The 15,611-nt window shown below is 45.6% G+C and overlaps 1 protein-coding gene and 1 long non-coding RNA gene across 4 annotated transcripts in view; both read left to right on the forward strand.

Annotated features, from left to right (window-relative positions):
* The window catches only part of LOC310698664, a 207,943-nt gene that overhangs the window by 165,167 nt on the left and 27,165 nt on the right, over positions 1–15,611 (forward strand). The window lies entirely within an intron of this gene.
* Positions 1,728–15,611, forward strand: part of TMEM268 (transmembrane protein 268) — a 102,399-nt gene continuing 88,515 nt past the window's right edge. The window contains exons 1-7 of one of the 3 annotated variants that reach the window (XM_083486002.1): positions 1,730–2,032; positions 2,138–2,336; positions 5,634–5,743; positions 8,112–8,219; positions 8,640–8,789; positions 10,457–10,567; positions 14,038–14,118. In XM_083486002.1, coding sequence (XP_083342128.1) covers positions 2,228–2,336; positions 5,634–5,743; positions 8,112–8,219; positions 8,640–8,789; positions 10,457–10,567; positions 14,038–14,118 — 669 coding nt within the window. In that variant the 5' untranslated portion in view covers positions 1,730–2,032; positions 2,138–2,227. Of the gene's footprint in view, positions 2,337–5,633; positions 5,744–8,111; positions 8,220–8,639; positions 8,790–10,456; positions 10,568–14,037; positions 14,119–15,611 lie in introns of all 3 variants that reach the window. The other 2 variants (XM_083486003.1, XR_014521620.1) reach the window with 2 other exon arrangements.

Consider the following 15,611-nt stretch of genomic DNA (forward strand, 5'->3'; position numbering starts at 1 on the left):
TGGCCATCAGGCTATGGGATGTCAGACAGGGAGGATAGGCAGGCACTGGGTGGGAAACCCCCCACAATAACCATACCCTGACCATGGGCTGTGTCTTTCTGGGGAAAGGTAGGTGCCTGCCACCTGCCACTCCTTCCTGCCTGAGACCTGTTCTGAAGCAGCAGCACACAGGATCCATCAGTGGAGGCATCAATCCTGCGTGGTGCATGGAGCTCCTTTGCAAGAGGCCTCCACCTAGAGCAGGAGTTTGCAAAAGACCATTATGCAGGGGCTGTGCTTCTCTTCAAAGGAGGTGCCCCCCTGCTTTCCACAGGATTTTCCTTTGAAAATGGCTTTTCAGAGAACTTGCTTGTGGAGCACCCTGAAGAACTGACCCCCATCCCTGCTGTTGGTCAAGAGTGGTGAGGCAGAAAGAGATCAAATTTCTCCTCCCCCCCCCCAGCCATATGTAATTAAACATTAGCCCCTTCCCAAAATTAATTCAGGACCAGATCAAGGGTGTGGCAGGTGGTCCTCAACTTGGTTGACTCAATCAACTCATGGACCCCCTGATTTGGGGTACATGACCTGTTTGCACCCTATATCCCAGGGATGGAGAACCAGTAGCCTTTTTGTTATTGGACTTCAGCCACCATCAGCCTCAGCCAGCATCACTGATAATCAGGGATGATGGGATATGTAGTCCAGAAACACCTGGGGGACCATCGGTTCACCACCCCTGCTATATACTAACAGAAATGCATTCTCCAAGTGTCAATAATTATGTAGCCAGAAGGGGCATTGTACATGCACAGGGAGGAATCGGCATAAGTACCAAAAATATTTAGTGGGACGGACAGACCCACAAGGGGTTGTGGGAACCTAAAACAATCCATTGAGGACTGAGCATACTCTGTGGTGAAGTAATGCTGAGTGTTTGTTTTCTTAGCAGGGTGATTGTGAAGGGGAAAGGGTGTAGGATATCATGGGAAAGGGTGTTGATGTCCTTTGGGACTGATAGGGCAGAAGGCAAGGAATTCAAACAGTAAGTGGCTCCAGAGCCAATGACAGGCTGAGCTGGCTAATTCTGATTTTGTCCCCATCCTGAGTTCTGCAAAAGCAACACTGAGAATAATGAGGTGGGAGCTGATAGCTAAGGCCACCCCCTGGCTAGTAGTAAGGATGAAGGCAGGCAGGCAAACAGATGGCAGCTGTCTGATTGGGAACAGACCATAGTGGGTAGAGGAAAGTCCCATTCACTCCCATGGACTAGTCTCCAGTGATAGAGCCTATGTTTTAACTCCAGGGAAAACAAAGCAAAACCCTGAACAGCAGCCAGTGGAGTCTGGTCTAAAAGGGGAAATGGGTGCTGTCCCATCAGCCTCATTCTGTCCTTAGTCAGCTGCCACCTGCCTTCCTTCCTATTTACAAACAGTCCAGCTGATGGACAGTTAGCTTAGCTGTTAGCCTGCTCCTCATTATTCTCAGTGCTGCCATTATAGAGCTGTGAAGAGAATAGGATGAGATCAAATCTAGAATGAGTTAGCTCTGTCTGTCATTGGCTCAGGCTCCACCTAGTGCTGGCTTCTCAGCCTTCCTCCCTACTAATCGCTATGGGCACCAACCACTGCTGACAGCAGCTCTCTACATTGCAACATTTTGTTTCAGCCTCCCCTCCCCACTCACGGTACCTTAATGACTTGTACATGTTTGTGTATGCGTGTTTAGGTGTGTGAATTGAGAAAAAGAAATTCAGCAAAGAGAAAACAGCAGAGAAGACAAAACATTGACAGGCTGAGTTTCTGAAAGTGCAGCAGAAAAAGAGGGCCCTGTAATTGGATTATGACATAACTTGCATTTCCCCTTGGTTGGCAAATGCAGGACCTATGTTGCATACATGCATGGGACTCTTGCCAAGTCTCGTTCCACCCACTGTTGATGAGTATATAACATTGCTTCAGATAGTGACTCAATGAAGCTTCATGAAAGGAGGAGGATGTGAAGTAACAGGGGCAGAACTCTGCAACAGATCTTCTACTGAGAGCTCAGACAAGTAGGTTTCCATCTCAGGACCCATCTTGAGCTTGCTTGGCCTCCATTTGCAACCCTCGACCACCTCTCAGATCAGATATCACATGATTAGCTTGGTGTTTCCTAGGACAGAGCAACTTCCAGGTGGAAGATGTGGATGCAGAAAGCTAGATTTTCCATCTGATTCTGAAATTCTTGAGTGACACTGCTCTGCAATATGGCTTGTTGGAAAAAGCAAGTGGACATGTCTAAGGAAGACGAATTACCATTCTCCGTGTCTTACTGTCAGACCCAAGGGGAGGAACATTCAGACTACTGGAAGGAAGGTAATGTAGATGAATGCACTGTTGATTGCCAAAAATGAGGTGTAGAATAGTCAACACACACTGAACTAAACATGGGTCACATCCAGACTGTCAGTGTTTTGCAGGAGGGATTCAAATTCAAACAAGGAAATTTAGATATGTGCCATTGCAGCTGATTGAAGTGCTCTGTTTTCCCAATGTAGCAAATCCACTTTAGGAAAAGAAACAGATATTTTGTGTTTAGGTAAGTGAAGGAGAAAAGAATGAAATGAATGAATGAATAACTGGAATACGCTTAAACACTGCACAAGCAAATCAGGATGAATGAAGGGTGAATGCTCATTGTTGTATAACCACAAACCACAAACAGAACGAGTTGGATATAATTTATCCTCTGTGCAAGCTTTGAGCAAGCAACATAGGCAGATTTAGGAGAGTGCAACTGGTTTAGTTGCACTGGGTGCAGAGCATGGAAGTGCTATAGGGGGTGCTGCAACTATGATGTAGAAGGGAAGGCAAACTGAATTTGGCATTGCACAGGGCACCACAGGAATTTGAGATCCCAAGGTATGCCATTGCAAGCAAATAAAAATGAATACTCAATGAATAGCTTGTCTGGAGGAGCCCATAGAAACTATTCGAGAGAAAGAGTTTCCATCCATGAATTGCCTTGTGTATATTTAGGTATATTTTAATGCACTGTAGTGTCTTTAATGGACTCGGCTTCACCAGGCTTCACATTTAAACAAATGCAATTTAAAATATGGTTACCAGATTTCCACCCCCCCCCCAGGAATCCAGGAACACTTTTTTTGGGGGGGGGGGGATTTCATGCTTTATTTTAGGAAAGGGTCTGGGGACGTCTGGTAATCCTAATTTAAAACAAAAGAATAATGTGGTAAAATGTATGGCAGCCATTGCACGATCAGTTCAATATGATACTTCAGTGATGTCTTTTGGAGGATCAGTAGGCTATTCCCCCTTCCCTGCTCCAGGAATTGTTGGACAACCTTTACCATCTCTTTTCCTTCAAGGATGATGATAACTCAATGGTACAGCAGTGTGCAGATAATTGCATACAGATAATTGTCCCTGATACCTCCAGCTATAAATGGAGTGTGTGCATTATGGCTGAGACAATACTTCTGCCTGAGAAATAGCCTTCCTAAACCTGAGACCCTCTAGATGTTTAGACTGCATCTCCTATCATTCCTAACCATGCTGGGTTGGGCTGATGGGAGTTGTAGTCCAAAACATCTGGAGGGTCCCACACTGGGAAAGACTGCCGTGGAAACAAAGAACCATAGAGATGGGTGGGATATTGGAGGCCATTAAATGAATCCCCACACTATACACTATGGCACAGGGTGTAACTACAGCACCTGCATATATCATGTTTCCTTTGCATTGAAATGAATGGCTTGGAATAACGTACTAAGAATATATTCTATAATCTACATAATTAATTGCTTAACTTACATAAGTTATGCAACTTCACCACAGCAGAACAGAGAGAAAAATAGCATAGTTTTTGGAAGAAAACCAATTGCAGCAGAACTGATTGCTGCATGCGATGAATACAGAATGCCCTCTGGCTCATTCCTGATTCTGTTGGGACCACAGTTTCCATCAGCCCAAGCCAGCATGGCTAATGATCAAGGATGATGGGGGTGGAAGTTGAACAACTTCTGGGAAGGTGTCCCATTAGCTGTCCAGTCAAAGAATCTATGAAGCTGAATCTTTTCTTCAGAAGGGCTGAAAGCTCAGTGACGAGGTCCCTGCTTTCCACACAGAACAATTTCCATCCTTAGCATTTCCAGTAGGGATGGGGGAGAAATTTGATTCAGTTCACACTTAAAGTCACACATACGTAAACCACAGCTTCCAAAATGATAAGTTAACTCAAACACAACCAGCCCCCAAAATTTGCACTTTATGGAATTTCACAAACTGAGTAATGCAGACAAAGAAAAATCGTACCCTGTGCATAGAAGTGCATATATTAGTGAAAATAGCCTCAGTCAGTTTTATTGCACATAGCCAAAGGCTGCCGCAATGTACACAGAATTATTTGACAATTAAAAGAAAATATACTGAATTGATAAAAAGGGACTTAAAACATTTACATTATTAAAACATTACGTACTCTAAACAAAGCTATGAAAATACCCCAATGTACAAATAAAAACATTAAACAATAAAATTCATAAGCTAAAATCATCACACGGTCACTAATGTTAAAAACAATATCAATTAATACAGTGTGCAATTTATACTCAGAGTGTGGAGACAAAGATAGAGCATAGCCTGAGGTAGATAGATAGGATCAAATAAATTCATCACCTTTACAGTTAATGGCTACCTTGGCTATATAATTTGCTCTAATTTTCCTAGCAGCAGTTGGAAAAAGGGCTACCTGCCAGGTCACATACTTATCTGTGTCTGCAAGGAAATATAAAATCATGTCAAGGGGGTTCTGGCCAGGGGTAGTGAAAATAGCATGCAAGCATGCATTTATCGGGGGAAACGATTTGTATACTAGGAGAAGTATGTACAAAAATGCAAATGAACTTTCATGATAATTATTATTATTATTATTATTATTATTATTATTATTATTATTATTATTATTTGCAAACTGATGTGGAAATTGGAGAACTGAGCTTTAGACAGGAAAAATGTGAAACAAACTGACAAGAGTTGCTCATCCCTATTCATGGCTAATCAGAGATTCAACTCCAAATCTCCCAGGCCAGAGCAATCTACTACAGTGGTACCTTGGGTTACATATGCTTCAGGTTACATACGCTTCAGGTTACAGACTCTGCTAACCCAGAAATATGACCTCGGGTTAAGAACTTTGCTTCAGGATAAGAACAGAAATCGTGCAGCGGTGGCGCAGTGGCAGCAGGAGGCCCCATTAGCTAAAGTGGTGCTTCAGGTTAAGAACAGTTTCAGGTTAAGAACGGACCTCCGGAACGAATTAAGTACTTAACCCGAGGTACCACTGTACTTACATGGACAAATATGTATCCTCAGAATCCTTCTATATTCCTAATTTCTAAAGGATCTCTGGTTGTATTTCTGGGAAGGACTCATGCATTAAATACTTGAGAGATGGTTCTACTTAGAGGAGACCAGAAGATATCCAGAATGGTACATAGCCAATGGTCAGAGATCAGGGAAGATATAGTGCAGAACATTTGGAGAACACCACATCCTTTCTGGGACCATTTCCACACAAAGCACATGCACGGCTATGACATGATAGCCACTCCACAATGCTTATACTCAGTCTTCTTTACTGTTGCCTTCCAGATCTTCAAAATGGGCAAATACTTATGGTTCTCACAGCTCACGAGTCCTGCTTTTCTAGGTTTTTTGATATGAATCTTTGGGTAGAGAGATTGAAGACCATGGGAATTCAGGTGAGGGTTGCATATATCTTGTTGAATCATGCAGAGATAAAAGCCACCAGATGCAATATAATTTGATTGTGCAAGGAAAAAAATCAGGATGAACCAGATCGCAAGGAGTAATTAGTACTTTTAGTACTTTTTGATGCTATCCAAGCAGCTGCTGCTGCTGCTGCTGCTGCTGCTGCTGCTGCTTCTTCTTCTTCTTCTTCTTCTTCTTCTTCTTCTTCTTCTTCTTCTTCTTCTTCTTCTTCTTCTCCTCCTCCTCCTCCTCCTCCTCCTCCTCCTCCTCCTCCTCCTCCTCCTCCTTCCCCTCCTCCATTATTGCAATTGTTATTTTGACTCCAAGCTGTCAGCTAAACTTATTTCCTATTGAAATTAATGGGGCAGTTGGAGGCAGCAAAGCTTCTGAATACCAGTTGCTGGAAAACACAGGCAGGGTGAGTGCCCTTGTGCTCAAATCCTGCTTGCAGGTTTCCCACAGACATCTGGTTGGCCCCTGTGAAAAAAGGATGCTGGATAAGGTGGGCCATTGGCCTGATCCACAAAGTCTCTTCTTATGCTCTTATGCTTAGAAGGACTTTTGACTTACCTAGGACCCTCGTACCTACGGGACCACCTCTCCTGGCATGCCCAGCAGAGGACCTTACGGTCCACAAATAATAATACTTTGGAGGTCCTAGGCCTCAAGGAGGTTAGACTGGCCTCGGCCAGGGGCTGGGCCTTTTCAGCCCTGGCCCCAGCTTGGTGGAATGCTCTGTCACAAGAGACCAGGGCCCTGCAGGATGTGACATCTTTCCGCAGGGCCTGCAAGATGCAGCTGTTCTGCCAGGCCTTTGGTCTGGGCCCAGTCTGACCCCCTTTTCCCCATGAAACCCTGTATGTAAGTGGCCCCCTTGGCGCTTTCTATCGGCCCATATGGGACCAGCACGAGTGACCAGGCCTGGCGAACATTTAATATTCCGACCCTCGTGGCTGTGATTCGTGGGTTGCCACTTCATTTTATATTGATTTTACTGTGATTTTGAGCTGCGTTTTAATCAATCGTTTGATCTTGTGTTTTTAATGTATTATATATTTGGTGTTAGCTGCCCTGAGCCCGGCCTTGGCTGGGGACAGCAGGGTATAAATAAAATATTATTATTATTATTATTATTATTATTATTATTATTATTATTATTATTACCTTACTAGCCCTGTTGTTTCCAAGATTCAAATGGAAGCCAAGTTTATCCAACTTAGTTTAAGGCATTTCTTCTTCTTCTTCTTCTTCTTCTTCTTCTTCTTCTTCTTCTTCTTCTTCTTCTTCTTCTTCTTCTTCTCCTCCTCCTCCTCCTCCTCCTCCTCCTCCTCCTCCTCCTCCTCCTCCTTCCTTTGTTCACATTAGTTTTGCGGGTGAGTGGGAGGTGTGATGGTGTCATGGACATAAAGAACAGGAGGAAGAGGAAGGACATGAGGAGGAAGATGGGGACAGGGTAGGCTCAAGACAGTCTGGCATCTGAGGTGAACCACAAAGTACCGTATTTTTTGCACCATAACACTCACTTTTTTCCTCCTAGAAAGTAAGGGGAAATGTCTGTGCGTGTTATGGAGGGAATGCCTACGGGTGGCATACCTACAGATTTTCCTCCTCTAAAAACTACGTGCGTGTTATGGTCGGGTGCGTGTTATAAAGCGAAAAATACGGTACCTCTCTCCCTCCCACACACACCAGGGAAGAAGGGGGCAGTGGAGTTTCCCATTAAGATCAAGGGAGGGATAAAGATCTACATTGGGAACAAAGCAGTGAGTCAAATCAACCTTACCAGACAGCTGAAGTGAGACTCAAAGGCTGTTGTTTGGGTGTGTGCCCTGAATCAAACCAGGCAAGTGCATAACCCAGGGGGCAGCCCCTACCATTTCCTCACAAGAGGAGCGGGGAGACTAGCAATGCTTCCTATTTGCAGAGAAGCTGATGTGGAGGTAGCACTGTGAGGCAGGAGGCTGCTGAGGAAGCAGCAGATCTGGCTTCCAAGGAGTGTACCACAGCCACCGCTGCCACTGTAGCAGCGGCCAAGGAATTCCTTGGAGGCTGAATCTGTCGCCCCTGAGGATCTGCATCTAAGGTGGTTGCTGCACTTTGCCTCACAGGTGGGCTGGCCTTTGGTGAGGAGGAAGAGGAGGCAGAATGTTAGAGGAAAGAAAAAAAAATCGGCAGAAGGGATCGGCTTGATCCACTTTGTGGAGTGAGCAGCCCTTCACACATGTCTTAGTTCCAATTGCTCTTCTTGGCCACAATCCAAACATGGCAGTGAATTTATGCTCACTTCATGCTGTTATGGGATTGTGTCCATTGCATTTGGGCATACATCAAATGACCATGCTGCTGTTGCTTATGCAGGTGACAGCTGACCAGTGGAAAAAATTGATTCAGTGTGCAGTGCTAGAACCAGAGGTGAGAAAGCACCTTTTCTACAACTCCAGAGCATTTGCGATCTCAATTGCTGTGGTAAGCACCATATTGCTTCAGTGAGAGTTGGGGCATGTGGGTTTGCTAGGGTCTAAAATGACTATATATGTATTGCAGGTGTGGGGAACCAGAGGCCCATTGGTCAAATGTGGCCCTCTAGACCTCTCTTCTTGGCCCTCAGAATTCTCCTCAGGAATGTGCCCAGTAATTCCAATTATGCTTTTTGTTTGCATGGCTGGAGAATACAGAGGGGTGTGTGAGTGGGTGTAGCAATCAGACAACTGTATGAAGATAAAATTTACGTTCATTGTTCTGCCCTCTTTAGCTTCTCTCCCCCACCCCCACCCCCCTTCTGGCACTTGGCTCCCAGAAGTCTGACCAGAAGTGAAAGAGGCCCTTGGTTTGTAAAAAGTTGCTCACCTCTATTTTATTAGATAAATATTGTGTTCCTCCTTTCAGGTTTTCTACGTGACCCTCTGGATCAATCTTTTTTCCACCCTGCAGATATATTCTGTAGCGCAACCCTGGGAAATCAGTATATTGGCCACTGCAGTTGCCCTAGTGGCTGCCTTGATCATCAGACTCACAATTCATCAACATCAAAGGAAGGTAAGATGAGTTGAGACATGTCTGCAGTTATGATTTCCATGATGACCAGCAGGTATTAGGAATTCATATTCAGATAATCACAAATTAAAAACAGAACCCAATGGAGCCTATTCAGTTCAACTTTCATTCACTGAAATAAATGTCACAAGCAATGCCTGAAAAGCAAGAGGAGGTTGGCTCACATCTTGCAAAGCAATTGCTTTAGAGGGTGCCTGCGCATTACAACCCCATTTGTTGCACCCACCTCATCACAGTCCTAGCTGGAATTGTTACCACTGTCAGCTCAACTCAGCTCAAATCTTCCCACCCTGAAGAGTTATAGCTCAGCAACAGAGAACCAAGTTTTTCATGAAGAAGCACCCCAGCATCGCCAGGTGCAGCTGGGAATACTCCCTGCCTGAAATCTTGGGAGAGCCACTGCCAGTCAACATGAACAATACTGAACCAGATGGACTGATGGCCAGATGCAGTTATAAGGCTGTCTTATAACTGGGTCTGAACCATTGGTCCACCTGTTCCTATCTTTTAAGTGGGAGAGCTCTAACTCAGTGGTACAACATCTGCTTTGTATGCAGAAGGTCCCAGGTCCAATCCTTGGGCAGGGCTGGAAGGAAACTTAGGCGAGCCAGTGCCACGCAGTGTAGATGATACAAATCTAGATGGACCATTGACTCAGGAGAAGACAGCTTCTTCTAAAAGGTAAAGGTAAAGGTACCCCTGCCCGTACGGGCCAGTTGTGTCCGACTCTGGGGTTGCGTGCCCATCTCGCTTAAGAGGCCGGGGGCCAGCGCTGTCCGGAGACACTTCCGGGTCACGTGGCCAGCGTGATGAAGCTGCTCTGACGAGCCAGCACTAGCGCAGCACACGGAAATGCCGTTTACCTTCCTGCTATAAAGCAGTACCTATTTATCTACTTGCACTTAGGAGTGCTTTCGAACTGCTAGGTGGGCAGGAGCTGGGACCGAACGACGGGAGCTCACCCCGCCGCGGGGATTTGAACCGCCGACCATACGATCGGCAAGTCCTAGGCGCTGAGGTTTTACCCACAGCGCCACCCGCGTCCCACAGCTTCCTATAAGGAGCCACAATTCAGTGGCAGAGCACCTGGCTGCATTCAGAAGGTCCCAGGTTTCACTCCAGTATCTCCAGGTAGGGATGAAGAAGAAGAATAAGAGTTTGGATTTGATATCCCGCCTTTCACTCCCCTTCAGGAGTCTCAAAGCGGCTAACATTCTCCTTTCCCTTCCTCCCCCACAACAAACACTCTGTGAGGTGAGTGGGGCTGAGAGACTTCAGAGAAGTGTGACTGGCCCAAGGTCACCCAGCAGCTGCATGTGGAGGAGCGGAGACGCGAACCCGGTTCCCCAGATTACATGTCTATCGCTCTTAACCACTGCACCACACTGGGATAGGAATGTCCCCTGCCTGAAATCCTGAAGAGCTGATGCCAGTCAGTGTATACAATTCTGTACTAGATGGACCAATGGCTTAATGCAGCAGAAGGCAGCTTTCTATGTTCCCCTTTGAAAATTGTGGGGAATGACTGTTAAACCAGCTTGTTAAACTGCCTATGCCCATGAGACTGTGGTATGGCTTCCCTCTTGCCTCCACTGGGCATCCCATGGTTAAGACCTTTAATTCCCTTCCTTCTCCTTCTCATTTAACAGCTGAATGTAAGTACAGACATGAGACTAGCCGCTGCCAACGAAGCTTTCATGAAAAACAAATTCCTGGTGGGGTTCACAAATATGCTGGAGAAGCAATGTAGTGTTCCACAGGTATCCTTTTTCAGATTGAAAGAATGCCAAATCTCTGTATGTCAGGGAGAACTGAAGTTTCAGTTTTGTCACTTAAGAACTCACCCTATATTTACCTCTGAATATAGTGATATAATAAAATAAGGGTGGGGACCTTTGGCTGATGAAGGACCTCATTCTCTTCTGGGCAGCCTTCTGGGGACCACATGCTAGTGGTGGGAGAAACCAGGGGCATCCGTACAAATGTAAATGTTTTCCTTTATAAAGCAGGCTAGTTTCTGCACCTGCTCACCCACTCCGCTTTAACCTCAATCCAGGCAAGTCAAAGGCATTATCGGAGTTCAAATATGCATTCCAGGCAGGTGAACACTTGGGGTTGTATCCAATGTAGTGCTAAGTCTTTTTGGTGTCTTTGTTTGTTTTTGAGTCTAATAATCAGGTCCATGTTTATTGAAGGCTTTTTTTGTTAAAAAAAATTAAAGCAAAAGGATTACATGCCGTTAAACATTTAAAAAAGAAAAGATGAATCAGCTAACAAACTTTTCTTTCCGCTACGAGTCAATACTGTTCAGATGGCACAGGAAAGAGAGAAGGGGGGGGGGGCGGAAATCATGATCAAGAGCCAATGAAAAAACAACACCATCCCCAAACGGAGGGTTGGGGGAGAGATACAGGATAGAGAATACACATGCCCTAGCGACTGCAGCAGAAAAGTGTTCATGGATGCTTGTGGTCTTTGTGAGAGAGCCTGGAAAACTAGAATAAGGAAGAAAAAACTAGCGAAACAAATTGGCTACCAAGTGGCCATTTTTGCTCTACATTTGAAAATATTTTTGCAGACCCTTTAAAGATGTTCCCCGGAAGTTGCCCAGTGAAAAGCAGATTGTTAGAAAATGTCACACACAGGAAAGGAATGGATCTTGGTTTTAAAATAGTCCCAAAAGATCCTTGGGCGAAAGCAACAATGGGAATTTAAATAACACCAGTGTTGCTCAGTTCAGTGCTAAAACAAATCATATCATAAAGGAAGACTGGCTGTAATCATGGTTATCTTGAAGGGTTGGAGAAGATTAAAAGTCCTCTTTGGCCCCATCCCAAGGAAAACAGTGTTCTGTCTTAAAATAAAATAAAATAAAAGTTTGCTATGTACTTCTGCAGCTCTTGAGAGAGTCCAGAATTAGCAGGACCACCCCAACGAAATTGGGTTTAAACACACAGCCATTTATTCCTCCAGCCTGGATATGAGCACTCGTAAGTTGACACCCCAAGAATTGGGTTCAAGCCACAAAGGCAACAGAATCAGCTGGAAGAGAGGAACCCAGCCCTCCCACCAAATGCAAGAGAAAACGTTTGGTTATGCAGTCATCTCACTCTCAAGCTCCTGAAGTCAGGAGGAGGAAAGGTTCTAGCAACTCGAAAGAAGACATGAGAGTTGGCTGTAAATATGGGGTGGGGTGAAAACAAAACTGTAGCTGAACACAGAAGCTTCACATCAAAGAAAAGGGCCTTTCCAAACAGCGACAACCCATTTATGGGCCAGAGGAATCAGCAATCTGACTCACAGGGGGCCAAAAGGCCAGGCTGGGCTGAGAGCCATTTTTTTAAAAAAAAATTAAAAATGCAACGCTCAATTATGAAAGAGAAGCCAAAACACCCCTAGAAATTAAGTAAGAGAGTGGTTTTAACAGGACGGTGGCCAGACCCCTGTGGCAGCTTCTGCCTGACAGAACTGGATCCTGCAGGCCGAAGGAAGGAGGTCTCGTGGGGTTCTTCAACATCTTGCTATCAGCAGCAAACTTCTTGGCTCAAACAATAGCAGGAGGCCCACCGATTCCCATGAACAACTCTTGCATTTCTCAGAAAGGCAGAGGAAGAAGTTCCCCATCGCATGTGCCTGATGACGGCATGAAGCTCAGGCTGACTTCAACACCACACTCTTTGATTCGGAGTTTCCTGGTACAGAAAAGCTTGTTCTGAGTGGGAAGGAATGCAGCAAACCAGAGTGGAGTGTGGTTTCCCACTGAAAAGTCCACTTTGGCTATGGAGGGGGAAGTAGGTGCGAATGATCCTGCATATCACAATACCCCCACCACAAATGGGTGGCTGTGAGAAACCAAGGTCCACAACGGACAGAATGTTTCAGAGTTAACTGGTTTGTGTCTGGTCACCAAGATGAAGTAGCCTTTTGCAGAAAAGCCGGCAGAGGCTGGGTGGCAAATCATTATTGGCGAATTCCAGAGGGAGTTAAAGACACATAGCAGTACATTTGTTCCGCTGGCAAAATGTTTTGTACCAGCAGAACATCATTGTGCAAGAGAATGTACCTATGTTGCCCAATAAAGGTAAAGGTAAAGGGACCGCTGACTGTTAGGTCCAGTTGCAGATGAGTCTGGGGTTGCAGCACTCATCTCACTTTACTGGTCAAGGGAGCTGGCGTACAGCTTCCGGATCATGTGGCCAGCATGACTAAGCCACTTCTGGTGAATCAGAGCAGAGCACGGAAACGCCTTTTACCTTCCTGCCGGAGTGGTACCTATTTATCTACTTGCACTTTGCTGTGCTTTCAAACTGCTAGGTTGGCAGGAGCTGGGACCGAGCAACGGGAGCTCACCCCGTCATGGGGATTCGAACCACCTACCTTCTGATCGGCAAGCCCTAGGCTCTGTGGTTTAACCCACAGCGCCACCCACGTCCAATAGATTGCCCAATAGGCACAATTTATTGCACATTGTTTTTCCACTATTCTAACTGTCATGTTAGATCCCTCTGTTGCACAGCATTACAGTCTCACCCAACTGCTGGCGCAGGAGCCCTTGTGCTAGTAGACAGAGAACACTGGATACAGCCCTCATGGAACAAAGCAGGGCCAATGAGGTGTGGCCTGGAGAAAGTTCAAAAGGAAAGATAGAGAGGCCTGGAGAGTCACATTCATCCTGGGGCCTGAGGCTTCTCACTAGCTATAGCTTAACATCATACATTCTTTATTTGCCATGATATATCCAGTACCATAATTTGTCCATAGGTGGTGGTATTAGTACAGATTACTACATAAGAGTAAAACAATTAAAACAATCTGAGCTCCTTCTTACAAATGGGTGTGAATAAGTAGGCAACATCAATCCTTTTCTGCAGTAAGCAATACAGTGGTGCCTCGCAAGACGAAATTAATCCGTTCCGTGAGTCTCTTCGTCTTGCGTTTTTTTCGTCTTGCGAAGCACGGCTATTAGCGGCTTAGCAGCTATTAGCGGCTTTAAGAAAAAGGAAACAAACTCGCAAGAACTCGCAAGACGTTTCATCTTGTGAAGCAAGCCCATAGGGAAATTCGTCTTGCGAAACGACTCAAAAAACGGAAAACTCTTTCGTCTTGCGTGTTTTTCGTCTTGCGAGGCATTCGTCTTGCGAGGTACCACTGTATAGAGAGTTGCATAGAATTTCATCATTTACCATAATTTGTGTATGGCTGGGCTGTTTTCCTTGACTTCCCCCATCAGCTCTGGTTTGTTCATTTTGACGTGGGGCCATGCCTTCAATTCTTAGCAGACTCTCTGGCAGAAATTAAGAGGAATGAGAAGGTGAGTGATGATTGGAGGGTTTTTGTTTTGTTTTAAGGCAGAAGGTTTCCAAGGAAGCCATGCTGCCGAAACTGTTAGTGGCATTGCTGAAAACAAACAAAACATTGGGGACAACAAACAAAACAAATAAAATAATTTGAGCTCCATCTTCCAAATGGGTGTGAATAAGCAAACAGCCATCATCCTCTTTCTCAAGTCAACCATACAGAGAATTGCCTGCAATTATATCAGGCACAGAAATATTCTTCAGAATTACCAGAATCCAGCTGATGGATGTTATCATGTTTTAAACAACCACCACCACCACCAAAGTAAGACACTGACTCATTGCTCTTAAAACTAGGTTGTGGGTTATAACAAATTAAATATACAGAATTCAGTCAATGGAGTCTGTTTAGTCATTTAACTATTTGGGACAGGTGTCTATCATTTTCATTGAAGATGTCATTCTAAAGTTAGTTAGCTAGTTACTTTTTCAAAAAAGAAATTCAGTATTTTTGCAGAGTTTTTGAAATAACATCACTGCTGGATCACACTGAAGAATCTTGTTTAGTAAGACTGTGTACAACCCCTCAGTCTCCACCCCCCCCCCCCAGGATCTGGAGACCCAATCCAGGCAGATGTGGAGATCACTTAGCCTGGATCTGGACCTGAATCAATTCAGGGAACAAGGCTGAAACCCAAGTAAACATAAAGGCACAAGGGGGTGGGAGAAGAAGATGTTTCATCCCCTTCCCCTCTTCATGACTGAGAGCAGGAGGGAACAATTGACTGACACTATCTACTGCTAGGCTCCTTGCTTTCTCACAGGAGCAGGCACGCCAACTCCAGGAGACAGAGATGTCATCAGCCCCCTCAATATTCCTTAACAGGGGACGCAGCCCCCAAATATTGAGCGGGTGGAGGAGGTCTAGCTGAGCAAAGCACAGCCTCAATGGAAGGCTGCACCAGCCTGCGCAGTGCCAGGAGACACTGCAGGGACCAGGGTGGCCTGGAGTGAGGTTGCACCAGCCTGCTCAGCATCTCTTGAGACAGTGGGGACCAGCGTGACCTAGCAGAAGGATGCACTAGCCTGCATAGTGTCGGGAGATGCTGTGGGGACAGGTGCAGCCTGGCGAGAGGTTGCACTAGCCTGCACAGCATCTTCTGATGCAAGCAAGGACCGGCACAGATTGTGGAAGGCTGCTCCTGCCTGGCATCTCTTGACACCACGCAGGCCGACACAGCCTTCCTCTAGGCTGCAACGGTCTGGCCTACACAGCATAGGGGGCATGTGCAACATGCGCCAACCCACCCAATCTTGGGGGCAACATGGTGCCCCTGCCTGGTAGACACCAGGAACCTCCGGCGCACGCGCACACACACACACGCACACACACAACATCCATCTCCATTTTCTAAGTTCTGGTTCCCTGTGTAGCCGAAGCAGCCCTGGCACCAAATCACCATAGGAATATTCTTCCATTAATTTGCAGCCTGCTCTGGGTCACCCC

Source organism: Podarcis liolepis (assembly GCF_965112155.1).
Source record: "Podarcis liolepis genome assembly, chromosome: Z".
NCBI classification, from domain to species: Eukaryota; Metazoa; Chordata; class Lepidosauria; order Squamata; family Lacertidae; genus Podarcis; species Podarcis liolepis.